Genomic DNA, 27,503 nt, shown 5'->3' on the forward strand with positions numbered 1-27,503 from the left:
ACCTTGCCATGGCCTTGGGCCCCTCTGGGCCACGTCAAAGGCCGGTTGTGCTCACCCAGTTGTGGAGCCTCCATCACAGAGGCTTTTTTTTTTGCAGAAATATCAAAATATGCTATTTTGTTTTGACCCCTTGTCGTGGGGTCTTCATAGGAAGCCTGGCTTTAGAGGATGAGAATCGTCACGTCTGTTTCCTTTCCCAGCCTGCGGGGTGAAGGTAGGGGGCAGAGGGGGCCGGCTCATGTTTTGGGCCACCATCTGCTCAGGTAGAGAGGTAAGAGCCTCTGTCCCCTGTTAGAATGACTTGGCTCATTTCTAGTGGCCTTACATTGCCTAAACTCACGTTCTGTAGTGCTCTTCTCCATGGCAGTCCACATGGCTAGGCAGATTTTTCATTCTTCTGAATCCTATTTATTGACTCAGTGTGTGAGTTTGCTAGGGCTGCCTTAACAAAATAATGGCAGAAATCCATCTTCTCACAGTTTTGGGAGCTGAGAAGTGCGTGATCAAGGAAGGTGTTGATAGAAGAAACTTCATATATTGAGTCATGGAGAAGTCATTCTGGCTTATACATGAGTTAACTTGAATTTTTTACCAACTAAAACAGCCTATTTGTGGCCTATCAAACATACACTGTATATCTGCTTTACTTAGTAAAGAAAAGTACTTTACTTTTAAAAAGTGCTTTACTGACTGGAAGTAAAAGATGTCTGTGTTAAAAGATAAAGGGCCCCCCTTCCTGGGACACCAGGGCTGGTGCTCCTTTGATGACATGACTCCCTTCCCAGAGACCAGTGCCATACTGACTCACTGAGTTCCTGCTGATCTATTTGTTCAATTTGGTCTATTTGGAGGGAATGTATTCCTGACTTGCTTAATGTTCTTTGTTCTGCCAAGATATAAAACTGGGCTGAAAACCCTGCTTCTCTGGAGCAGCTCCTCAGAGTTGTCTTAGAGCCTGCCTTTCGGGTTCTAGGCTTCTGTTTGGCTTAAATAAAACTTGTTTCTATTCCTATTTCAGATCATTTATTATTTTTGTCAACAGGGTTGGTTTCTCCAGGGGTCTCTCTCCTTGCGTTGCCGACGGTCATCTTTTCACTGACTTCACGTGGCCTTTCCTCTGTGGGTACCTCCCTAGGGCCTCTCCTTATATATCCTGATCTCTTCTGATAAGAACAAGGTCAGATTGGCTTACGGGCCACCCTAATGGCCTCAATTAAATTATTTATTTAAAGATCCTATTACATTCTGAGGGACTGGGGGTTAGGATTACAACATATAAATTTTGGAGGAACACAGTTCAGTCCATAGCACTAAGGAAATATTTCCTGTGTTCCTGTGATGTTCCTGTAATTTTTCTAACCTGTATGGCAACAGCAAAGAAGATAATAGTAAAAGATCTGTTCTTTCATGGCATCTGGGTGTATTTACAGACTTCCCTGCTGGCTCAGCAGTAAAAGAATTCACCTGCCAATGCAGGAGATGCAGGTTCAAACTCTGAGTCGGGAAGATCCCCTGGAGAAGGAAAATGGCAACCCACTCCCATATTCTTGCCCAGGAAATCCCATGAACAGAGGAGCCTATCTGACTACAGTCCATGGAGTTGCAAAGAGTTGGACACAACTTAGCAACTAAACAATAACAATGTGTATTTATGCATGTGCACATCCACACATATGGAAGGAGATATGACTGTGAGAGGCAGACAGTACATTAAAAAATATATATGTATCTTTATATATATATGTATATATATGATGTGTATATAATATATATAGTTGATCTTTGAACAAGATGGAATTTGAACTGCCCTGGTCTACTTATACATGGAATTTTTTTTCAATAACTATTGTAGTGTTACATGATTTGAGGTTGGTTAAACACAGGATGTGGAACTTTAGATACCAAGGAGTCCCTACAAAGTTATATGTGGATTTTCAACTGTGCAGAGGGTTAGTGTCCCTAATCTGTACCTAGTTCAAGGATCAACTATTTATATCAAATTATAATGATTAATTGATTATATTCCAATGATTAGATCATCGGAAAAGACCCTGATGCTGGGAAAGATTGAAGGCAGGAGGAGAAGTGAACGACAGATGACAGATGGCATCACCGACTTGAGGGACATGAGTTTGAACAAGATCTGGGATTTGGTGATGGACAGGGAAGCCTGGCAGGCTGCAGTCCATGGGGCCGCAAAGACCCGGACATGACTGAGTGGCTGAACTGAACTGACTAATGATTAGGCATTATTGAAATGGAATAAAGTGATAATAAATGTGAGTAACTGGTGGCTGGGTCCACAGGTACTATGTGAGCATAGAAGGTTAGGAAAGCTCTCTCTGGGGAGATGGTATTTGAGTTGAGACCTGGATAACAAGACGTCAGCCCTGTGAAGGTGGGGAAACGAGTGCTTTTGCCATTCCCTGTCCAGTCTACAACAGAAATAAATTGACACAGGGACTTCCCTGGTGATCCAGTGGTTAAGACTCCACACTTCCAAAGCAGGGTCGAGGGTTCGATTCCTGGTTGGGGAACTGAGATCCCGCAGGCTTCATGGCACAGCAAAAAAAAAAAAAGAAAAAAAAAAGAGAGAGAGAAATAAATTGACACCTACAATGACTGCTTTTTAAATTAAATTACCCTATCATCTAGCATATGGATACTTCACCTTGGTATTAATTTTAATGTAAAAAGTTGTATTTAAAGGAGGGTCATAGATACACTGAAATATTCTTATAAGTTAATGTAAGCGCTATCTTTTGACATGGCATTTATGAAATATTGTTGGGTTAAGAGAATGAATTATAAAATACATATCATATTATATAATCTCATTTAAATAGTGATTTTAATTTTCCTCAGTTTAATAATCTGTGTATTTTATACTGTGCATTAATTTTGTTAAAGAAATAGTTGAAATAAAGAGAAACAGTTACAATAATAAATAAAAATTTCCCAGAGAGGGCAATACTTAATCTTGAGGATGGAATTGTTAATGGTAAAATGTCATGTGTCACAGTGAGAAATAAATTTAGATATTAATTAAAATGTGTGTTTTATCTCTACCAGGCACAGTGCTGTGTGGTTTACATGGATGACTTCATCTCAGTCTTATGAAAATCCCATTCCTTATATTTTTGCATCACTATTATCCTTATTTTATATATGAGGATATTATATGTATGAATATGAGATTGTGTAACTTGTTCAAGGTTATACCTGGTGATGAAGCAGGGGAGCCAAGTTTTATTTTTTATTAATTTTTTAATTTTATTTTATTTTTAAACTTTACAATATTGTATTGGTTTTGCCAAATATCGAAATGAATCCGCCACAGGTATACATGTGTTCCCCATCCCGAACCCTCCTCCCTCCTCCCTCCCCATACCATCCCTCTGGGTCGTCCCAGTGCACCAGCCCCAAGCATCCAGTATCGTGCATCAAACCTGGACTGGCGACTCATTTCATACATGATATTATACATGTTTCAATGCCATACTCCCAAATCATCCCACCCTCTCCCTCTCCCACAGAGTCCATAAGACTGTTCTATACCTCAGTGTCTCTTTTGCTGTCTCGTACACAGGGTTATTGTTACTATCTTTCTAAATTCCATATATATGTGTTAGTATACTGTATTGGTGTTTTTCTTTCTGGCTTACTTCACTCTGTATAATAGGCTCCAGTTTCATCCATCTCATTAGAAGTGATTCAAATGAATTCTTTTTAATGGCTGAGTAATTCTCCATTGTGTATATGTACCACAGCTTTCTTATCCATTCATCTGCTGATGGACATCTAGGTTGCTTCCATGTCCTGGCTATTATAAACAGTGCTGTGATGAACATTGGGGTACATGTGTCTCTTTCAATTCTGGTTTCCTTGGTGTGTATGCCCAGGAGTGGGATTGCTGGATCATAAGGCTGTTCTATTTCCAGTTTTTTAAGGAATCTCCACACTGTTCTCCATAGTGGCTGTACTAGTTTGCATTCCCACCAACAGTGTAAGAGGGTTCCCTTTTCTCCACACCCTCTCCAGCATTTATTGCTTGTAGACTTTTGGATTGCAGCCATTCTGACTGGCGTGAAATGGTACCTCATAGTGGTTTTGATTTGCATTTCTCTGATAATGAGTGATGTTGAGCATCTTTTCATGTGTTTGTTAGCCATCTGTATGTCTTCTTTGGAGAAATGTCTATTTAGTTCTTTGGCCCATTTTTTGATTGGGTCATTTATTTTTCTGGAGTTGAGCTGTAGGAGTTGCTTGTATATTTTTGAGATTAGTTGTTTGTCAGTTGCTTCATTTGTTATTATTTTCTCCCATTCTGAAGGCTGTCTTTTCACCTTGCTAATAGTTTCCTTTGTTGTGCAGAAGCTTTTAAGTTTAATTAGGTCCCATTTGTTTATTTTTGCTTTTATTTCCAATATTCTGGGAGGTGGGTCATGGAGGATCCTGCTGTGATGTATGTCGGAGAGTGTTTTGCCTATGTTCTCCTCTAGGAGTTTTATAGTTTCTGGTCTTACGTTTAGATCTTTAATCCATTTTAAATTCAGGTCTGCCTGAGGACAGAGATCAAGTTCCTAACCACAGTGTTTTTACTGCTTCTTAGGAGAAAATTTTGCCATCCTATAGGAGGGGGCTCACAGTCCAAAGCTTATCTGTAGGTGAATTTGCCCACTTCCTGGGGAAATGGGAGCAGGAAACAGGAAGGGAAGCCAGCATTTTTGATCCATTCCATCAAACAGGTGCACATGTGGATCCTGGTGACCAGGAGAATCAGCATGTGTACGAACTAGCTGAGACCCACTGGACCTTGTACAGCACTAGGAGCGTGATGGGAATTGCTCCTTCCTCAAGCCAGGATGCACGAACAGAACACACTTAGTGACAGGGAAACTACAAAGCTAACCTCTCAGGCAACTGACAGGGACTATTACTTTCCTTGGTCTTCTTGGCTTTGGCTGGGGGGTTTTAAGTAGTTTCCTCTGAATATTCATGGCCACCGAGTAGTCAGCCCACTGGGGTTTCGCATAGACACTGTATGGCCATAAAGATGGACACTGAGAATTACAAAAGAAAACATCAAGTCTATTGCATCCCAGTTGCTTGACAGAGCCAAAAATATATATTTCCTGGAAAGCCTACCTTTACTCCAAGATTTAGGGGATTCCCAACGATAAATTTATAATATCAAATTACATAATGCATAAGAAGCCACTCTGAGTAAGAGGCAGCAGAAACCACCAGAAAATTGAGATTGTCATGAATAGATAAAAATTCCAAGTAGAAGTTTAATTTTCTTCAGTGCTCAGTCGTGTCCAACTCTTTGCAACCCCATGGACTGTAGCCAGCCAGACTCCTCTGTCCAACCAGGCAAGAATACTGGAGTAGGTTGCCATTTCCTACTCCAGAGGATCTTCCTGACCCAGGCATTGAACCTGCCTCTTTTGTGTCTCCTGCGTTGGCAGGTGGATTCTTTACCACTGTGCCACCTAACCTTAGAGAAATAAAATACATGTGGAGCAAGGTTCTTTAAAAATGACTACTCATCAGATTTCCCTTGTGGTCCAGTGGTTAAGAATCTGGCTGCCAAGACGGAGGACATATGTTCAGTCCTTGGTCTGGGAAGATCCCACGTGCAGTGGAGCAATTAAGCCCATGCTCCACAACGTGCTCTAGGACTCATGGGCCAGAACTACTGAGCCCACGTGCTGCAACTACCAAAGCCTGCGTGCCTTAGAGCCTGGGCTTCATAACAAGAGAAGCCACCGCAAGGAGAAGCTCTCGCGCTGCAGCTAGAGAAAGCCCACATGCAGCAATGAAGACCCAGTGCAGCCAAAAATAAGTGGTTAATTTAAAAAAAATGACGGCTCACATATGTGAAAGACCCAAGTAGATTTCCTGGACATGAAAATAAAGTTTAAAAAGTCGATTGGAAGGTGAAACAGGTTATTGGAGCTAAGGTGTGAATCAGTAAATGGGACAGAGAGTCTAAAGGAATGACCCCCTAACAGAGTAGACAGAGCAAAATGGGGGGAAATGTGAATGAATGGCTAGAGTCTAGATGACACTGAAAGAAAGCTGAACACGGGCTAGATCTATCCTTCGGGACTGAAGTTCTGGACCTGCTGAAGATTTTCCTTTGTCACCACCTTTCAGAACCACACTTGTGTTAAAATGGAGTGATGATTCCAGAATAAAGTACAAGCCTACCCAGAAACAGGCTCATGGCTTTTCAACTAGGGAACAGAGAAATTCCCACAAAACTGTAGACTGAGGGGAAGGTGTGAGTGTAATAAGAGTATGTATCGTAAAACTGGGACTTGCTCTTGCAATTGAATTGTGCCTCTTTCCAGCTGTGCTAGAATTTGGTCTTGATTATACATTTTCCACTTCATAACAGAATACTCCATGCGTCAAGTTTACAGTTCTGCAGGTCTGCTGATGTCCAGTTCTGAATGCCATGATAAACCTTTAGTAAAGAGCCAAGAGCAGTTTTTCAAAGGGAGAATAGTTATTGGCAGGTAGAAGGGAGTAAAGCATGACACAGAGCTCTGTGCATCTGCCTCGTGATTCTCACTGGGGAATGTCAGGAGCTCTACAGAGCACTGATATCTGCCACAGGCACTTCAAGAATAACTGAGCCTGCTTGGTTTACGACGCTGGTGGCCGAGAAGCTTCCATCATAGCCTCGTTCTGCTACCGAGCTCTGCCTTGCACTGGCCCAGCCTGACAGATTGTATAGTAAATGGGCCAGAGTAGCATACCCAAGAGTAGTATATGTTAACTCCAAAACCAGAGGGTCCCACGAAGCGTTGTGCCTCTTTCTCCATGTCTGGAAACAGCTCGCCTCTCACTTTGGAGGACATTCCAGCATATCTCACACCTCTGGACTACTCAGAAGCTCACCAAGGGGGCAGATCCCTGAATTTTTGCAGATTGACATTGGTCTGCCATCCATATATCATACCAAGGCATCTAGAGGGCTTTATAATTCCCATTTGCCAAGAACATTCAGCAAAATGCCATCAGTGTAATGGACCAGTATGATATAAATATGACTAAGTGCATTCTGAACTATATTAATAGAGAACAGGCTAAATATAGCTCAGAGATAAAATACTTAAAGAGTATTTCTGACTCTGCCACTTGAAGGCAAACTGTATCCGATTGTCTTTATTATTTCTAAACACTCCCTGGGAGAAATTTTATCCTCGGCCTCCAGTAGTCAACTTCCTGTCTGTGGATTAAGTCCTCCAGCTGGTCACCCAGTTCCCTCCTCATCCCCAGCCGACCACTCACACTAACCCCCACCCACCAGCACACAGGCAGCTGCCTCTGTGGTTTCCCCCTCCAGCCTGCCTCCCAGGGTTCTCAGGCTCACCTGGCCGGGAGCTGGGTGGGAAGGAGAGGGGTTCTTGCTGAGACCCTTGATCTGTGCCCAGCGCTGTGTCTCCAGCACTGCAGAAATAAGAGCTACTGTCTTCGGAGCTCATGTTGCTCACAGTCAGAGTTGAGAACTCCAGTTTCGGGCGGTCAATGGGAAACTTGTCCTCAGTAAACCCACTCTCGTAAGTAGCCCTGGAGCCCTGATTGGCAGTAGCCATCAGCACCAAGCTCTGTCCTGGAAGCTGTCGGTACCAGTACATCATGGTGAGCTGGCTATCGACATGACACTCGATCGTCATGGAGGTCCCGTGTTGACGGATGGCCCTGCTTGGCTCTTGAGAGAGGAGAGCACTGAACACAGAACCTAGATCCAGAGAGACAGAAACACCCTTGAGAGCTGACAACCTTGTCCCCAGGCAGGAGGGTCTCCTACTATTTGCTCCAGTATCACCTTGCTCCCAATCAGCCCTGGAGCACTGTCTCCACTCTGGATTTGTTCTTCCAGCTGTTACTGTGTTAGGATTCCCTAAACGAATATCTCTCCCATCCTCTGACTGTGGGCCTCAGACCCTCTACTCCTCAGCATGCATATTCACCCCAAAAATCCCCCGGGATAAGGCCATACCCAGTCCCAGGAGAAGTAGCAGAAGAGACAACATCTTTAGGTGAAAGCCTTGCCTCTCCGCAGAGAAAAGGCACTAACACATCAAATTCAAGTTCTTCTTCCTTCACCAACGTGTAGCTCTTTCCTATGACTCTGTTCCTGGCCTGTCCCAGGAAGCCTAGTTTCTGCAGAACATGGGGACAATTCTTCTGCCCCCTAGTGGAGCTGTGTGGCTCTTCACTTGGGCTGGATCTTTATTCGCTAGGCTCCCAGCCTCCAACTTTGGTCTCATCACCACCCTCTGCCACTCCCCATGCATCATTGTTGAGCACCACTCATGTTCTACTCCTCGGTATAAAGCAAGAATGGGATGCAGTATTGACCTCAGATAACTAAAGGTAAGATTTTAGAATACTAGGGTAACATAACTCAGGATTGCAACCGTTGGCTGAGTATTTCCGTTATTCCAAACTGAGCTGATTTTTCTTTCCCTGATACCTACTCCGGTAAACTGACTCCTATTCCTGAATTCATTCCTCTTAATAAATAGAGATCCAACCAGTCCATTCTAAAGGAGATCAGCCCTGGGTGTTCTTTGGAAGGAATGATGCTAAAGCTGAAACTCCGGTACTTTGGCCACCTCATGCAAAGAGTTGACTCATTGGAAAAGACTCTGATGCTGGGAGGGATTGGGAGCAGAAGGAGAAGGGGATGACAGAGGATGAGATGGTTGGATGGCATCACCAACTCGATGGACGTGAGTCTGAGTGAACTCTGGGAGTTGGTGCTGGACAGGGAGGCCTGGCATGCTGCAATTCATGGGGTCGCAAAGAGTTGGACACGACTGAGTGACTAAACTGAAATGATACATTTTCCACTTCAAAACAGAATACTCTGTGCGTCTTCAACTTTACAGTTTTTCAGGTCTGCTGATGTCCAGTTCTGAATGCCACGATAAGCCTTTAGTAAAGAGTAAAGAGCAGTTTTTCAAAGGGAGAATAGTTATCGGCAGATAGAAGGGAGTAAGCATGACATGGAGCTCTGTGCATCTGCCTCGTGATTCTCACTGGGGAATGTCAGGAGCTCTACAGAGCATTGATATCTGCCACAGGCACTTCAAGAAAAACTGAGCCTGCTTGGTTTATGACCCTGGTGGCTGAGAAGCTTCCATCATAGCCTCGTTCTGCTACCGAGCTCTGCCTTGCACTGGCCCAGCCTGACAGATTGTATAGTAAATGGGCCAGAGTAGCATACCCAAGAGTAGTAGACGTTAACTCCAAAATCCAGAGGGTCCCACGAAGCATTGTGCCTCTTTCTCCATGTCTGGAAACAGCTCAACTCTCATTCTGAAGGACATTCCAGCATATCTCACACCTCTGGACTACTCAGAAGCTCACCAAGGGGGCAGATCCCTAAATTTTTGCAGATTGACATTGGTCTGCCATCCATATATCATACCAAGGCATCTAGAGGGCTTTATAATTCCCATTCGCCAAGAACAATCAGCATAATGCCATCAGTGTAATGGACCAGTATGATATAAATATGACTAAGTGCATTCTGAACTATATTAATAGAGAACAGGCTAAATATAGCTCAGAGATAAAATACTTAAAGAGTATTTCTGACTCTGCCACTTGAAGGCAAACTGTATCTGATTGTCTTACTATTTATAAACACTTCTCTGGGAGAAATTTTATCCTCGGCCTCCAGTAGTCACCCTTCCTCTCTGTGGATGAAGTCCTCTAGCTGATCCCCTAGTTTCCTCCTCATCCCCAGCTGACCCATTCACACTGACCCCGCCCACCTGCACACAGGCAGCTGCCTCTGTGGTTTGCCCCATCCAGCCTGCCTCCCAGAGTTCTCAGGCTCACCTGGCTGGGAGCTGGGTGGGTGGGAGAGGGGTTCTTGCTGAGACCCTTGATCTGTGCCCAGCACTGTGTCTCTAGCACTGCAGAAATAAGAGCTGCTGTCTTCGGAGCTCGCGTTGCTCACAGTCAGAGTTGAGAACGCAAGGATTGGGCGGCTAATGGGAAATTTGTTGTCAGTAAACCCACTCTCGTAAGTAGCCTTGGAGCCCTGATTGGCAGTAGCCATCAGCACCAAGCTCTGTCCTGGAAGCTGACGGTACCAGTACATCGCGGCGAGCTGGTTATCAACCTGAGGACACTCGATCATCACGGAGGTCCCGCGTTGACGGATGGCCCTGCTTGGCTTTTGCGAGATGAGAGCACCGAATACAGAACCTAGATCGAGAGAGACAGAAACACCCTTGAGAGCTGATAAGCTTGTCCCCAGGCAGGAGGGTCTCCTACTATTTGCTCCAGTATCACCTTGGCTCGCAATCAGCCCTGGAGCACTGCCTGCCCTCTGGTTTTGCTTTTCCAGCTGTTACTGTGTTAGGATTCCCTAAACGAATATCTCTCCCATCCTCTGACTGTGGGCCTCAGACCCTCTACTCCTCAGCATGCATATTCACCCCAAATTTCCCCTGGGATAAGGCCGTACGCAGTCCCAGGAGAAGTAGCAGAAGAGACAACATCTTTAGGTGAGAGCCTTGCCTCTCCGCAGAGAAAAGGCACTAACACATCAAATTCAAGTTCTTCTTCCTTCACCAACGTGTAGCTCTTTCCTACCGGCTCTGTTCCTCGCCTGTCTCAGGAAGCCTAGTTTCTGTAGAATGTGGAGACAATTCGTCTGCCCCCTAGTGGAGCTGTGTGGCTCTTCACTTGGGCTGGATCTTTATTCACTAGGCTCCCAGCCTCCAACTTTGGTCTCATCACCACCCTCTGCCACTCCCCATGCATCATTGTTGAGCACCACTCATGTTCTACTCCTCGGTATAAAGCAAGAATGGGATGCAGTATTGACCTCAGATAACTAAAGGTAAGATTTTAGAATACTAGGGTAACATAACTCAGGATTGCAACCGTTGGCTGAGTATTTCAGTTATTCCAAACTGAGCTGATTTTTCTTTCCCTGATACCTACTCCGGTAAACTGACTCCTATTCCTGAATTCATTCCTCTTAATAAACGGAGATCCAACCAGTCCATTCTAAAGGAGATCAGCCCTGGGTGTTCTTTGGAAGGAATGATGCTAAAGCTGAAACTCCGGTACTTTGGCCACCTCATGCAAAGAGTTGACTCATTGGAAAAGACTCTGATGCTGAGAGGGATTGGGGGCAGGAGGAGAAGGGGATGACGGAGGATGAGATGGCTGGATGGCATCACTGACTCGATGGACGTGAGTCTGAGTGAACTCTGGGGGTTTGTGCTGGACAGGGAGGCCAGGCATGCTGCGATGCATGGGGTCGCAAAGAGTCGGACAGGACTGAGTGACTGAATTGAACTGATACATTTTCTACTTCATAACAGAATACTCCGTGCGTCTTCAACTTTACAGTTTTGCAGGTCTGCTGATGTCTAGTTCTGAATGCCCTGATAAACCTTTAGTAAAGAGTAAAGAGCAGTTTTTCAAAAGGAGAATAGTTATTGGCAGATAGAGGGGAGTAAAGCATGACACAGAAGTCTGTGTATCTGCCTCATGATTCTCACTGGGGAATGTCAGGAAGTCTACAGAGCATTGATATCTGCCACAGGCACTTCAAGAAAAACTGAGCCTGCTTGGTTAACGACCCTGGTGGCTGAGAAGTTTCCATCATAGCCTCGTTCTGCTACCGAGCTCTGCCTTGCACTGGCCCAGCCTGACAGATTGTATAGTAAATGGGCCAGAGTAGCATACCCAAGAGTAGTATATGTTAATTCCAAAATCCAGAGGGTCCCACGAAGCATTGTGCCTCTTTCTCCATGTCTGGAAACAGCTCAACTCTCATTTTGAAGGACATTCCAGCATATCACACACCCCTGGACTACTCAGAAGCTCACCAAGGGGGCAGATCCCTAAATTTTTGCAGATTGACATTGGTCTGCCATCCATATATCATACCAAGGCATCTAGAGGGCTTTATAATTCCCATTCGCCAAGAACATTCAGCAAAATGCCATCAGTGTAATGGACCAGTATGATATAAATATGACTAAGTGCATTCTGAACTACATTAATAGAGAACAGGCTAAATATAACTGAGAGATAAAATACTTAAAGAGTATTCCTGACTCTGCCACTTGAAGGCAAACTGTATCTGATTGTCTTACTATTTATAAACACTCCTCTGGGAGAAATTTTATCCTCGGCCTCCAGTAGTCACCCTTCCTGTCTGTGGATGAAGTCCTCTAGCTGATCCCCTAGTTTCCTCCTCATCCCCAGCCGACCCATTCACACCGACCCTGCCCACCAGCACACAGGCAGCTGCCTCTGTGGTTTGCCCCATCCAGCTGCCTCCCAGGGTTCTCAGGCTCACCTGGCCGGGAGGTGGGTGGGTGGGAGAGGGGTTCTTGCTGAGACCCTTGATCTGTGCCCAGCACTGTGTCTCCAGCACTGCAGAAATAAGAGCTACTATCTTCGGAGCTCGCATTGCTCACAGTCAGAGTTGAGAACTCCAGTTTCGGGCGGTCAATGGGAAACTTGTCCTCGGTAAACCCACTCTCGTAAGTAGCCTTGGAGCCCTGATTGGCAGTAGCCATCAGCACCAAGCTCTGTCCTGGAAGCTGACGGTACCAGTACATCATGGTGAGCTGGCTATCAACCTGACGACACTCGATCATCACGGAGGTCCCGCGTTGACGGATGGCCCTGCTTGGCTTTTGAGAGATGAGAGCACCGAATACAGAACCTAGATCCAGAGAGACAGAAACACCCTTGAGAGCTGACAACCTTGTCCCCAGGCAGGAGGGTCTCCTACTATTTGCTCCAGTATCACCTTGCTCCCAATCAGCCCTGGAGCACTGTCTCCACTCTGGATTTGCTCTTCCAGCTGTTACTGTGTTAGGATTCCCTAAACGAACATCTCTTCCATCCTCTGACTGGGGGCCTCAGACCCTCTACTCCTCAGCATGCATATTCACCCCAAAAATCCCCCGGGATAAGGCCATACCCAGTCCCAGGAGAAGTAGCAGAAGAGACAACATTTTTAGGTGACAGCCTTGCCTCTCTGCAGAGAAAAGGCAGTAACACATCAAATTCAAGTTCTTCTTCCTTCACCACCGTGTAGTTCTTCCCTACTGACTCTGTTCCTGGCCTGTCGCAGGAAGCCTAGTTTCTGCAGAACATGGGGACAATTCTTCTGCCCCCTAGTGGAGCTGTGTGGCTCTTCACTTGGGCTGGATCTTTATTCGCTAGGCTCCCAGCCTCCAACTTTGGTCTCATCACCACCCTCTGCCACTCCCCATGCATCATTGTTGAGCACCACTCATGTTCTACTCCTCGGTATAAAGCAAGAATGGGATGCAGTATTGACCTCAGATAACTAAAGGTAAGATTTTAGAATACTAGAGTAACATAACTCAGGATTGCAACCGTTGGCTGAGTATTTCCGTTATTCCAAACTGAGCTGATTTTTCTTTCCCTGATACCTACTCCGGTAAACTGACTCCTATTCCTGAATTCATTCCTCTTAATAAATGGAGATCCAACCAGTCCATTCTAAAGGAGATCAGCCCTGGGTGTTCTTTGGAAGGAATGATGCTAAAGCTGAAACTCCGGTACTTTGGCCACCTCATGCAAAGAGTTGACTCATTGGAAAAGACTCTGATGCTGAGAGGGATTGGGGGCAGGAGGAGAAGGGGATGACGGAGGATGAGATGGCTGGATGGCATCACTGACTCGATGGACGTGAGTCTGAGTGAACTCTGGGAGTTGGTGCTGGACAGGGAGGCCTGGCGTGCTGCGATGCATGGGGTCGCAAAGAGTCGGACAGGACTGAGTGACTGAATTGAACTGATACATTTTCTACTTCATAACAGAATACTCCGTGCGTCTTCAACTTTACAGTTTTGCAGGTCTGCTGATGTCTAGTTCTGAATGCCCTGATAAACCTTTAGTAAAGAGTAAAGAGCAGTTTTTCAAAAGGAGAATAGTTATTGGCAGATAGAGGGGAGTAAAGCATGACACAGAAGTCTGTGTATCTGCCTCATGATTCTCACTGGGGAATGTCAGGAAGTCTACAGAGCATTGATATCTGCCACAGGCACTTCAAGAAAAACTGAGCCTGCTTGGTTAACGACCCTGGTGGCTGAGAAGCTTCCATCATAGCCTCGTTCTGCTACCGTGTTCTGCCTTGCACTGGCCCAGCCTGAGGGATCCTTTAGTAAATGGGCCAGAGTAGCATACCCAAGAGTAGTATATGTTAACTCCAAAATCCAGAGGGTCCCACGAAGCATTGTGCCTCTTTCTCCATGTCTGGAAACAGCTCGCCTCTCATTTTGAAGGACATTTCAGCATATCTGACACCTCTGGACTACTCAGAAGCTCACCAAGGGGGCAGATCCCTGAATTTTTGCAGATGTACATTGGTCTGCTATCCATATATCATACCAAGGCATCTAGAGGGCTTTATAATTCCCATTCGCCAAAAACAATCAGAATAATGCCATCAGTGTAATGGACGAGTAAGATATAAATATGACTAAGTGCATTCTGAACAATATTAATAGAGAACAGGCTAAATATAGCTCAGAGATAAAATACTTAAAGGGTATTTCTGACTCTGCCACTTGAAGGCAAACTGTATCTGATTGTCTTTATTATTTCTAAACACTCCCCTAGGAGAAATTTTATCCTCGGCCTCCAGTAGTCACCCTTCCTGTCTGTGGATGAAGTCCTCCAGCTGGTCACCCAGTTCCCTCCTCATCCCCAGCCAACCCATTCACACCGACGCCACCCACCAAAACACAGGCAGCTGCCTCTGTGGTTTTCCCCCTCCAGCCTGCCTCCCAGGGTTCTAACGTTCACCTGTCTAGGAGCTGGGTGGGTGGGAGAGGGGTTCTTGCTGAGATCCTTGAACTGTGCCCAGCGCTGTGTCTCCAGCACTGCAGAAATAAGAGCTACTGTCTTCGGAGCTCGTGTTGCTCACAGTCAGAGTTGAGATCTCCAGTTTCGGGCGGTCAATGGGAAACTTGTCCTCAGTAAACCCACTCTCGTAAGTAGCCTTGGAGCCCTGATTGGCAGTAGCCATCAGCACCAAGCTCTGTCCTGGAAGCTGACGGTACCAGTACATGAAATTGACCTGGCTATCGACCTGACACTCGATCATCACGGAGGTCCCGCGTTGACGGATGGCCCTGCTTGGCTTTTGAGAGACGAGAGCACCGAACACAGAACCTAGATCCAGAGAGACAGAAACATCCGTGAGCTGACAACCTTGTCCCCAGGCAGGACGGTCTCCTACTGTTTGCTCCAGTCTCACCTTGGCTCGCAATCAGCCCTGGAGCACTGCCTGCACTTTGGATTTGTTCTTCCAGCTGTTACTGTGTTAGCATTCCTAATTGAACATCTCTCCCATCCGCTGACTGGGGGCCTCAGACCCTCTACTCCTCAGCATGCATATTCACCCCAAATTTCCCCCAGGATAAGGCCATACCCAGTCCCAGGAGAAGTAGCAGAAGAGACAACATCTTTAGGTGAGAGCCTTGCCTCTCCGCAGAGAAAAGGCACTAACACATCAAATTCAAGTTCTTCTTCCTTCACCAACGTGTAGTTCTTCCCTACTGACTCTGTTCCTGGCTTGTCCCAGGAAGCCTAGTTTCTGCAGAACATGGGGACAATTCTTCTGCCCCCTAGTGGAGCTGTGTGGCTCTTCACTTGGGCTGGACCTTTATTCACTAGGCTCCCAGCCTCCAACTGTGGTTTCATCACCACCTTCTGCCACTCCCCATCCATCATTGTCGAGCACTACTTATATTCTGCTCCTCGGTATAAAGCAAGAATGGGATGCAGTATTGACCTCAGATATCTAAAGGTAAGATTTTAGAATACTAGGGTAACATAACTCAGGATTGCAACCATTTGCTGAGTATTTCGGTTATTCCACACTGAACTGATTTTTCTTTCTCTGATACCTACTCCGGTAAACTGACTCCTACTTCTGAATTAATTCCACTTAATAAACAGAGAGCCAACCAGTCCTTTCTAAAGGAGATCAGCCGTGGGTGTTCTTTGGAAGGAATGATGCTAAAGCTGAAACTCCAGTACTTTGGCCACCTCATGCAAGGAGTTGACTCATTGGAAAAGACTCTGATGCTGAGAGGGATTGGGGGCAGGAGGAGAAGGGGATGACAGAGGATGAGATGACTGGATGGCATCACCGACTCGATGGACAGGAGTCTGAGTCAAATCTGGGAGTTGGTGCTGGACGCAGGGAGGTGTGCTGCAATGCATAGGGTGGCAAAGAGTTGGACACGACTGAGTGACTGAACTGAAATGATACATTTTCCACTTCATAACAGAATACTCCGTGCCTCTTCAACTTTACAGTTTTGCAGGTCTGATGATGTCCAGTTCTGAATGCCATGATAAGCCTTTAGTAAAGAGCCAAGAGCAGTTTTTCAAGGGAGAAAAGTTATTGGCAGATAGAATTGAGTAAAGCATGACACAGAGCTCTGTACATCTGCCTCGTGATTCTCACTGGGGAATGTCAGGAGGTCTACAGAGCATTGATATCTGCCACAGGCACTTCAAGAACAACTGAGCCTGCTTGGTTTATGACCCTGGTGGCTGAGAAGCTTCCATCATTGCCTGGTTCTGCTACCGCGCTCTGCCTTGCACTGGCCCAGCCTGACGGATTGTATAGTAAATGGACCAGCGTAGCATACCCAAGAGTAGTATATGTTAACTCCAAAATCCAGAGGGTCCCACGAAGCGTTGTGCCTCTTTCTCCATGTCTGGAAACAGCTCGCCTCTCACTTTGGAGGACATTCCAGCATATCTCACACCTCTGGACTACTTAGAAGCTCACCAAGGGGGAAGATTCCTGAATTTTTGCAGATTTACATTGGTCCGCCATCCATATATCATAGCAAGGCATCTAGAGGGCTTTATAATTCCCATTCACCAAAAACAATCAGCATAATTCCATAAGTGTAATGGACCAGTATGATATAAATATGACTTAGTGCATTCTGAACTTTATTAATAGAGAATAGGCTATATATAGCTCAGAAATCAATTACTTAAAGGGTATTTTTGACTCTGCCACTAGAAGGCAAACTGTATCTGATTGTCTTTACTATTTCTAAACACTCCTCTGGGAGAAATTTTATCCTCGGCCTCCAGTAGTCACCCTTCCTGTCTGTGGATGAAGTCCTCCAGCTGATCACCCAGTTCCCTCCTCATCCCCAGCCAACCCATTCACACCGACCCCCGCCCACCAAAACACAGGCAGCTGCCTCTGTGGTTTGCCCCATCCAGCCTGCCTCCCAGGGTTCTAAGGCTCACCTGGCTGGGAGCTGGGTGGGTGGGAGAGGGGTTCTTGCTGAGACCCTTGATCTGTGCCCAGCACTGTGTCTCTAGCACTGCAGAAATAAGAGCTGCTGTCTTCGGAGCTCGCGTTGCTCACAGTCAGAGTTGAGAACGCCTGCTTTGGGCGGCTAATGGGAAACTTGTTGTCAGTAAACCCACTCTCGTAAGTAGCCTTGGAGCCCTGATTGGCAGTAGCCATCAGCACCAAGCTCTGTCCTGGAAGCTGACGGTACCAGTACATGAAATTGACCTGGCTATCGACCTGACACTCGTTCATCACGGAGGTCCCGCGTTGACAGATGGCCCTGCTTGGCTTTTGAGAGACGAGAGCACCGAACACAGAACCTAGATCCAGAGAGACAGAAACACCCGTGAGCTGACAAGCTTGTCCCAGGCAGAAGGGTCTCCTATTGTTTGCTCCAGTCTCACCTTGGCTCGCAATCAGCCCTGGAGCACTGCCTCCACTCTGGATTTGCTCTTCCAGCTGTTACTGTGTTAAGATTCCCTAAACGAACATCTCTCCCATGAGTTGACTGGGGGCCTCAGACCCTCTACTCCTCAGCACCCCAAATTTCCCCCGGGATAAGGCCGTACCCAGTCCCAGGAGAAGTAGCAGAAGAGTCAACATCTTTAGGTGACAGCCTTGCCTCTCTGCAGAGAAAAGGCACTAACACATCAAATTCAAGTTCTTCTTCCTTCACCACCGTGTAGTTCTTCCCTACTGACTCTGTTCCTTGCCTGTCCCAGGAAGCCTAGTTTCTGTAGAATGTGGAGACAATTCTTCTGCCCCCTAGTGGAGCTGTGTGGCTCTTCACTTGGGCTGGATGTTTATTCACTAGGCTCCCAGCCTTCAACTTTGGTCTCATCACCACCCTCTGCCATTCCCCATCCAACATTGTTGAGCACGACTTATATTCTACTCCTCGGTATAAGCAAGAATGGGATGTAGTATTGACCTCAGATAACTAAAGGTAAGATTTTAGAATACTAGGATAACATAACTCAGGATTGTAACCGTTGGCTGAGTATTTCAGTTATTCCAAACTGAGCTGATTTTTCTTTCCCTGATACCTACTCCGGTAAACTGACTCCTATTCCTGTATTCATTCCTCTTAATAAACAGAGATCCAACCAGTCCTTTCTAAAGGAGATCAGCCGTGGGTGTTCTTTGGAAGGAATGATGCTAAAGCTGAAACTCCAGTACTTTGGCCACCTCATGCAAGGAGTTGACTCATTGGAAAAGACTCTGATGCTGGGAGGGATTGGGGGCAGGAGGAGAAGGGGATGACAGAGGATGAGATGACTGGATGGCATCACCGACTCGATGGACATGAGTCTGCATCAACTCCGGGAGTTGGTGCTGGACAGGGAGGTCAGGCATGCTGTGATGCATGGGGTCGCAAAGAGTCGGACATGACTGAGTGACTGAACTGAAATGATACATTTTCTACTTCATAACAGAATTCTCCGTTCGTCTTCAACTTCACAGTTTTGCAGGTCTGCTGATGTCCAGTTCTGAATGCCATGATAAACCTTTAGTAAAAAGCAAAGAGCAGTTTTTCAAAGGGAGAATAATTATTGGCAGGTAGAAGGGAGTAAAGCATGACACAGAGCTCTGAGCGTTTGCCTTGGGATTCTCACTGGGGAATGTCAGGAGCTCTACAGAGCATTGATATCTGCCACAGGCACTTCAAGAAAAACTGAGCCTGCTTGGTTTATGACCCTGGTGGCTGAGAAGCTTCCATCATAGCCTCGTTCTGCTACCGAGCTCTGCCTTGCACTGGCCCAGACTGACAGATTGTATAGTAAATGGGCCAGAGTAGCATACCCAAGAGTAGTAGACGTTAACTCCAAAATCCAGAGGGTCCCATGAAGCATTGTGCCTCTTTCTCCATGTCTGGAAACAGCTCAACTCTCATTCTGAAGGACATTCCAGCATATCTCACACCTCTGGACTACTCAGAAGCTCACCAAGGGGGCAGATCCCTAAATTTTTGCAGATTGACATTGGTCTGCCATCCATATATCATACCAAGGCATCTAGAGGGCTTTATAATTCCCATTCGCCAAGAACAATCAGCATAATGCCATCAGTGTAATAGACCAGTACGATATAAATATGACTAAGTGCATTCTGAGCTATATTAATAGAGACCAGGCTAAATATCAGATCAGATCAGATCAGTCGCTCAGTTGTGTTCGACTCTTTGCGACCCCATGAATCGCAGCATGCCAGGCCTCCCTGTCCATCATCAACTCCCGGAGTTCACTCAGACTCACGTCCATTGAGTCAGCGATGCCATTCCACCATCTCATTCTCTGTCGTCCCCTTCTCCTCCTGCCCCCAATCCCTCCCAGTATCAGAGTCTTTTCCAATGAGTCAACTCTTCGCATCAAGTGGCCAAAGTACTGGAGTTTCAGCTTTTGCATCATTCTTTCCAAAGTAATCCCAAGGCTGATCTCCTTCAGGATGGACTGGTTGGATCTCCTTGCAGTTCAAGGGACTCTCAAGAGTCTTCTCCAACACCACAGTTCAAAAGCATCAATTCTTCGGCGCTCAGCCTTCTTCACAGTCCAACTCTCACATCCATACATGACCACATCCATACATGACCAGGATAAACCATAACCTTGACCAGATGAACCTTTGTTGGCAAAGTAATGTCTCTGCTTTTGAATATGCCATCTAGGTTGGTCATAACTTTCCTTCCAAGGCTAAATATAGCTCAGAGATAAATTACTTAGAGGGTATTTCTGACTCTGCCACTTGAAGGCAAACTGTATCTGATGTCTTTACTATTTCTCAACACTCCTCTGGGAGAAATTTTATCCTTGGCCTCCAGTAGTCACCCTTCCTGTCTGTGGATGAAGTCCTCCAGCTGGTCGTCCAGTTCTCTCCTCATCCCCAGCTGATCATTCACACCGACCCCGCCCACCAGCACACAGGCAGCTGCCTCTGTGGTCTCCCACCTCCAGCCTGCCTCCCAGGGTTCTCAGGCTCACCTGGCTGGGAGCTGGTTGGGAGGGAATGGTGTTCTTCCTGAGACCCTTGATCTGTGCCCAGCACTGTGTCTCCAGCACTGCAGAAATAAGGGCTGCTGTCTTCGGAGCTCGCATTGCTCACAGTCAGAGTTGAGAACTCCAGTTTCTGGTGGTTAATGGGAAACTTGTTGTCAGTAAACCCACTCTCGTAAGTAGCCTTGGAGCCCTGATTGGCAGTAGCCATCAGCACCAAGCTCTTTCCTGGAAGCTGACGGTACAGTACATCAAGGCGAGCTGGCTATCAACCTGACAACACTTGATCGTCACAGAGGTCCCGCGTTGATGGATGGCCCTGCTTGGCTTTTGAGAGAGGAGAGCACTGAACACAGAACCTAGATCCAGAGACACAGAAACACCCTTGAGAGCTGACAAGCTTGTCCCCAGGCAGAAGGGTCTCCTACTGTTTGCTCCAGTCTCACCTTGGCTCGCAATCAGCCCTGGAGCACTGCCTCCACTCTGGATTTGCTCTTCCAGCAGTTACTGTGTTAGGATTTCCTAATAGAACATCTCTCTGCTGTTTGATTGGGGTCATCTCATCATCTCATTATGATCCTCATGAGAGGGTCATCTCATCTGCTGATCCTCTACTCCTCAGCATGCATATTCACCCCAAATTTCCCCCGGGATAAGGCCATACCCAGTTCCAGGAGAAGCAGCAGAAAAGTCAACATCTTTAGGTGACAGCCTTGCCTCTCCGCAGAGAAAAGGCACTAACACATCAAATTCAAGTTCTTCCTTCACCACCGTGTAGCTCTTCCCTACCGGCTCTGTTCCTCGCCTGTGGCAGGAAGCCTAGTTTCTGCAGAACATGGAGACAATTCGTCTGCCCCCTAGTGGAGCTGTGTGGCTCTTCACTTGGGCTGGATCTTTATTCACGAGGCTCCTAGCCTGCAACTGCAACCTCCGCCACTCCCCATCCATCATTGTTGAGCACCACTCATGTTCTACTCCTCGTTATAAAGCAAGAATGGGATGCAGTATTGACCTCAGATAACTAAAGGTAAGATTTTAGAATACTAGGGTAACATAACTCAGAATTGCAACCGTTGGCTGAGTATTTTGGTTATTCCACACTGAACTGATTTTTCTTTCCCTGATACCTACTCTGGTAAACTGACTCCTGTTCCTGAATTCATTCCTCTTAATAAACGGTACCCCCCACTTGTCTTGTTGTCTAGGCTCAGAAGTTCATCTTCATCACCTCTTTTCTTCTCACCTCCCACATTTATTAATTCACAACTTAAGTGCACTGTACCTCTATCGTCTCTCACTTCTCATTTTGGTCATTTCAGTTATAACTATTTGGTTCCTCTTTACTTAATGGCTATTTGTGGGAGACCTGGTTTCAATCCCTGGGTTGGGAAGATCCCCTAGAGAAGGGAAAGGCTACCCACTTCAGTGTTCTGGCTTGGAGAATTCCATGGATACAGTCCATGGGGTTGCAAAGAATTGGACATGACTGAGCGACTTTCACTTTCACTTTTCTGCTATTATACTGCAGCTCATTGTGGACTATAAGACATATCTCTGTCTGTAAAATTCGGCCACAGTGCTGTGGTCCATTTAATCATCCAGTTGTTTCCTCTATCATGCAACTTCCTGAAACAGCTTAATACTTGTGTAAAAGCTAAGCCAGTCTTTTTGAACACTTACTCTGTTTTACACATGTCATTTCAGACTGTCTATAAATTAGGGTACTTAGGCAACTATGATCCCATATTTTACAGATTAGGCAAGTTTATAGATTTAGTTCGGTTCAGTCGCTCAGTTGTGACCGACTCCTTGCAGCCTCATGGACTGCAGCACTCCAGTCTTCCCTGTCCTTCACCATCTCCCAGAGCTTACTCAAACTCATGTCCATTGAGTTCATGATGCTAATCCAACCATCTAATCCCAAAGATTTTTATGTAACCTGATCAAGTTCACATAATTTGTGACTAAGCAGCAGAAGCAGGACACGGATCCATGTGTACATGATACCAAAGCTCAAAAGTTAGCACAGGTACCACAAGAGGTTGCCTCACGTTCAGTTACTCGTGCCTTAGTAGAGTAGAAGCTGGTGGATGGCTGACAACTATAGGCCTAATGCCCTAAAGGAAATGAGGGATCTCTAGAAAGAGATCCCTGCAAAACTAACTTAGTTCTTTGGTTCTGAGATGCCATCTGTTGTAAGATGTACTTTAAAATAACTTTTGTTGTTTTTGGGTGGTGGTTAATTCTAATATGTTAGTAATAAAAATTGATTATGGGATTTGCCAATATTTTAGAAAAGTAAAACTGTGCAAAAAATTTCTATTAAAAAGGAGGAAATGTGAACCACAGAATTGAACTGGAGTCTCTTGCACTGAAGGCAGATTCTCTGCCAGCTGAGCTACCAGGTAAAAGGTATAGAATAATCCAATTTTTTCTTGACATGAAACATTAACTACATTAAAATCTCTTGGTCAAATATATCAAACGTTCTTCCAAAATAACCCAGTCTTTTTCTGTTTTAGCAATCCTAAATTCTTCAGACAATTGCCTAGTGATTTACTGTGAGGGCACAAGCAAGAGTCTAAAATGGAAGAAAGCCCTGACTCCCTGTTCCGTTTCCCAGCTGTAATGAGGCGCTGCTCAAGGGTCAGGTGGATCAGCACAGGAGTGGGGGTCTTCCCACCGCTGAGAGAGCTCCAGACAAAACACTCTTTGGGCCCTGAGGTGGGGAGGAGGTTGTGAGAGGGAGCTAGGATCTAGAAGCACCTGAAGCTGAATTAGAGGGGAAAGTGTCCCCGGATTCCCCCTCCTTCTCCTAGGAGGAGGCCTCAGCAGAGGGGCTGAGAAAATCTTCCACCCAAAGCCCAAGGCCTCAGCTAAAGAGACCTAGGAATGCAGTTCCAGGGCTAGGGATGCAAATACTATGAAAAATATATATTTTAAAAACTGTATTTATTATTTATTTGGCTGCTCCAAGTCTTAGTTGAAATCCGTGGGATCTTCAGTCTTGGTTGTGGTATTGGAACTCCTAGATGCAACATGCAGGATCTATTTCCCTGACCAGGGATCGAACTCCAGCTCCCTGCCTTGGGAGTGTGGAGTCTTAGCCATTGAAACACCAGGGAAGTCCTGAAAAAGAATTTAAAAAAATGTTAATTTGTTAATTGTTTTTTATTGGAGTATAGTTGCTTTACAATGTAGTGTTAGTTTCTACTGCAGAGCAAAATGAATCAGCCGTAAGTGTACATATCCCCTCCCTTTGGACTTCCTTCCCACAGTGCAATTAAGTAGAGTTCCCTGTGCTGTATACCACGGGTTCTCATTCGTTATCTACTGTATACATAGCATCAATAGTGTGTATGCGTCATTCCCAATGGCCAGCCCAGGGGTCTGAGTCCTCGACTGCAGCTGCCTCAGAGACTGCAAGGCGGTGGCCCCTCTGAAGCCACCATCTCCAGAACTCGCTCATCTCTCAGGCAGAACTAAAGAGAGGTCTGGAAATCTTGCATCGGCTGCTAAAACGTTCTGGCCTGGCAGTAACGTGTCACTTATACTTATTGCTCATTCTCGGCAACAAGCCTCATGCCCTGCCCCACCTCCAACCTCCAGAAGCCAGGAAGTACAATCCCATCATGTGTCAGGAAGCGGGGAAGCCAGAAATATGTGGGGGACAGCACTCATGATTGTTGTGTGTGAGTGTGTGTGTTAGTTGCTCAGTTGTATCCAACTCTTTGTGACCCCATGGACTGTAGCCCACCAGTCTCCTCTGTCCATGGGATTTCCCAGGCAAGAATACTGGAGTGGGTAACCATTCCCTTCTCCAGGGGATCTTCCTGACCCAGCGATTGAACCTGGGTCTCCTGCATTGCAGGCAGATTCTTTACTGTTTGAGCCACCAGGGAAGCCCTCGGGATTGTTAGTCACCCATAGAATACAAGTCTCCTCTGTCTCCTTCCTATGAGAATGCTGATAAGTTTGATTAGTTATCTATCTCTCTCCCATGCTGCCCATTAGGTTAGGCAACTCTGACCTTGTTTCCTGTTCCATGAATAGACCTGGATGCATTTCAGTAAATCAAAACCATCATAACCTGATTGTAACTGGTTCAGGAAGGAACGTGAGACATAATGCAGGTTGATGAGATGCTATGAGAGGTTGCAGGGCCTTTGGGAAAAGCTTTTCTCATTCTTCTAGGTCAGCTTCTAGGAGTAACTCTCTTCTTCCTGGAGATGAGGGAGAAAGTGAGGGAGACCTGCTGTGGCCTCGTTACAACCGAATTCTTACCACCTCCTGCATCCTAGCTTATTCCTTCTCTCAGAACTTTTCAGTCATTACCAACCACTCAGAGAATGTGGAGAAAGATTCCTTTTTCTCAGTTTTCCTTTATAGGCTGAATGAACAGAATTTGGATTCCCCAAACATTCTCTGGAATCAGCACATATGGTTGATCAGGTTTATATCAGGGAGGGGTTGACAATGTGTGACTGTCCTCAGTGGAGAGTAAAGCTACTCAGGACTTCCCAGGTGGTCCACTGGTTAAGAATTCTCCTGCCAATGCAGGCGACATAGTTTGGATTCCTGGTCTGGGAAGACCCCTCATGCCTCGGGGCAACTAAGCCTGTGTGCCACAACTGCCGAGCCATGTTCCAGGGCCCGTGCGTGCCACTACTGAAGCCCGTGTGCTTAGAGCGCGAGGTCTGAAACAAGATAAGCCACACTAGGAGAACCCTGCACGTGGCAAAGAAGAGTAGCCTTGGCTTGCGGCAACTAGAAAAAGCCTGCACAGCAATGAAGACCCAGGACAGCCAAAAAAACAAGAATAAATAAATAATAAAATTTTTAAAAATATTTTTAAAAAGTGCAAAGATACTGAGCAGGGTAGCAAATGTATAGTAAAAGGAAGAGGATAGGAAAGGAAAGGAAAAAAAGGATTTAACCAATGCTAGGATGGCAGGGCCTGGTGGGTTGCCGTCTATGGGGTTGCACAGAGTCGGACATGACTGAAGCGACTTAGCAGCAGCAGCAGCAGCAGGGCATAAACAGCTATACTTCAATAAAATTGTTTTTAAATGTTAAACTATAATTTGTAAACATGTTATTTATTTATTTTGCTTTTTATTTAGTTTTGGCTGTGCTGGGTCTTCATTTCTGTGTGCAGCCGTCTTGCCTGGTAAATTCCACGGATGGAAAAGCCTGGCAGGCTACAGTACCGGGGGGGCTCAAAGAGTCAGATATGAATGAGCACAAGCACAACAGCAACGAAGCTCTAATTTGCCTTTGTAAAAATTCTAAATAGATGTTTAAAAAAATTACATCACCACTTTTTATAACCTGAGACCCTTACAGTTGAAATATAATTTCAAAGACTAATACATTAATAATAATAAAAAAAATGGTAGGGGAGAAGTTCCCTGGTGTGGATCTGAGAGAGGAGTCCTCCCGGTGTGGGTCGAGTTTCATGACTTGAGGTTGGGAACAACATACAAGATCGGGCAGGTCCACTCCAGAATGGCCCCTGACTTGGAAAAGGGTGGTGACGGGGGCTTAAAAACTAGCCTGTGCTGCCCTGGCCAAGAAGTGTGGCTGTGGGCTTGGTCCCTCCCTACTGTCTGCCTTTCTTCCAATGGGCACACACGCGAGGTAGGAGCAGCATAACTCGGGCCCTGACTCATGGTCCCCCCACCCCGCTTCCTGCATCTGCCCTTTTTGTGCAGAGAGGATGTGGCCGTGCTGCGCTGTGTATTCACTGCTGGCGCAGAGGTACATAGACGTCTGGTTGGTGGTGGCAGACGCCAGGGTCAGAGGGAAGCTCTCCTTCTTCTTTCTGGAGACGCTGTACCCATGGGGCACATCCCCTTCCTCAACCGTGCCAGCACCGATTGAGAAATGGAGCAGCCGCAGCCCCAGCGCTGGGTCTTGTCGGTACCAGAACATTCTCTCATGGTCCATGTTCTGTATGCACTCTATCACGACTTTCTCTCCCCTCCTTTTGACCAGGTATCTTGGAGTTTGGGTTACCTGTGCATCCACGAGGCCTGTGAAGGAGGATGGAGGAGGTGAACAAAGAGGCCATCAGGAAGCTTCCCTGGCGGCTCAGTGGGAAAGAGTCTGCCTGCAGTGCAGGAGACCAGGGTTCGATCCCTGGATTGGGGAAGATCCCCTGCAGAAGGAAATGGCAACCCACTCCAGTATCCTTGCCTGGGAAATTTCATGGACAGAGGAACCTGGCGGGCTACAGCCCTTGTGGTCACAAAGAGTCAGACATGACTAAGCATGCAGGCACACACAGGAAGCTTAATGAGAGAAAAATCTTGTATCCAGGGTCTAGAAGCAATGGGACAGGGGTTTGCCACCGACTTTCTGGACTCACCTACTCCCAGGAAGCAAAAGGCATAGAGGAGCCTGATTCCCATGGCAGGTTCAAGGCAAGAGGGTCCTCTCCCAGACCCAGGCTACAGGGGGATGAGCTATGAAGTCATGGTCCTGCCCAAGCCACTCAGATTCTAGAGAGTCAGGAGGTGCTAAAGTGAAAGCCAGCCCTTTTCCTTGTGGGCTATGTGTGTGTGTGCATGTGTATAGAAAAAAGTTAACCTTGTCTGATCTGTGGAAGGACCTGCTTACAAGGTTGGTATTCAGCTTGATCCTGAATCGGCCTGGGAACTTGAATTTCTGGAGTGTTCTCACGATTTGATAACTGGTGACTGTGATTCATTTTACCTAGAGTGCTTGCACAAACAATGTAGCTTATACTGAGCACTGTTGTGTTTCTCTGAGTCTGGAATTCAGTATGTGCTAGACAGCAAGGGCCTGTGAGGTGAGCCCTCTCAGTTTACAAGGGCTCCCTTAATAATGTTCTGTAGAAGGGGCGACTTAACAGAAATTTATCTTCTCACTGTTCTGGAAGCTGGAAGTTCAAGATCAAAGTGTCGGTGGGTTGGTTTCTCTGGAGGCCTCTGTCCTTGGAGGGCTGGTGGCCGTCTTCTCCCCTGTCCTCACGTTGTCTTGCTTCTTTGTGTGTCTCTGTGTCCTCATTTTTCCCTCTTGTAAGGACACCAGCCATACTGGTAGATGGCCCGTCCCCGTGACCTCATTTAACGTGGATTACTGCTTTAAAGACCTTCTCCCCAAAGACTGAA

The 27,503-nt window shown here is 46.2% G+C and overlaps 1 protein-coding gene, 1 pseudogene and 2 gene segments (V, D, J or C); all 4 read right to left on the reverse strand.

Moving 5' to 3' along the window:
- Positions 1 to 1,624: 1,624 nt before the first annotated feature.
- On the reverse strand, positions 1,625 to 8,155 carry LOC113891085. The gene is made up of 3 exons (XM_027538797.1): positions 8,018 to 8,155; positions 7,388 to 7,756; positions 1,625 to 2,552 (listed from the first exon to the last, which is right to left on the reverse strand). Exons 1-3 carry the CDS (start codon positions 8,049 to 8,051, stop codon positions 2,236 to 2,238), a joined length of 720 nt encoding a protein of 239 aa, XP_027394598.1. The 5' UTR covers positions 8,052 to 8,155; the 3' UTR covers positions 1,625 to 2,235.
- Positions 8,156 to 8,906: 751 nt separating this feature from the next.
- LOC113890846 lies at positions 8,907 to 10,586 on the reverse strand. The segment is given in 3 exon segments: positions 8,907 to 8,956; positions 9,871 to 10,242; positions 10,505 to 10,586. Coding segments are annotated over 3 exon segments (504 nt in total).
- An 8,249-nt stretch (positions 10,587 to 18,835) lies between these two features.
- Positions 18,836 to 21,098, reverse strand: LOC113890847 (annotated as a pseudogene).
- Positions 21,099 to 21,152: 54 nt separating this feature from the next.
- LOC113890848 lies at positions 21,153 to 26,841 on the reverse strand. The segment is given in 3 exon segments: positions 21,153 to 21,193; positions 25,974 to 26,402; positions 26,738 to 26,841. Coding segments are annotated over 3 exon segments (513 nt in total).
- Between the last annotated feature and the right edge of the window lie 662 nt (positions 26,842 to 27,503).

This window comes from Bos indicus x Bos taurus, chromosome 4 (genome assembly GCF_003369695.1).
Source record: "Bos indicus x Bos taurus breed Angus x Brahman F1 hybrid chromosome 4, Bos_hybrid_MaternalHap_v2.0, whole genome shotgun sequence".
In the NCBI taxonomy this organism is placed as follows: Eukaryota; Metazoa; Chordata; class Mammalia; order Artiodactyla; family Bovidae; genus Bos; species Bos indicus x Bos taurus.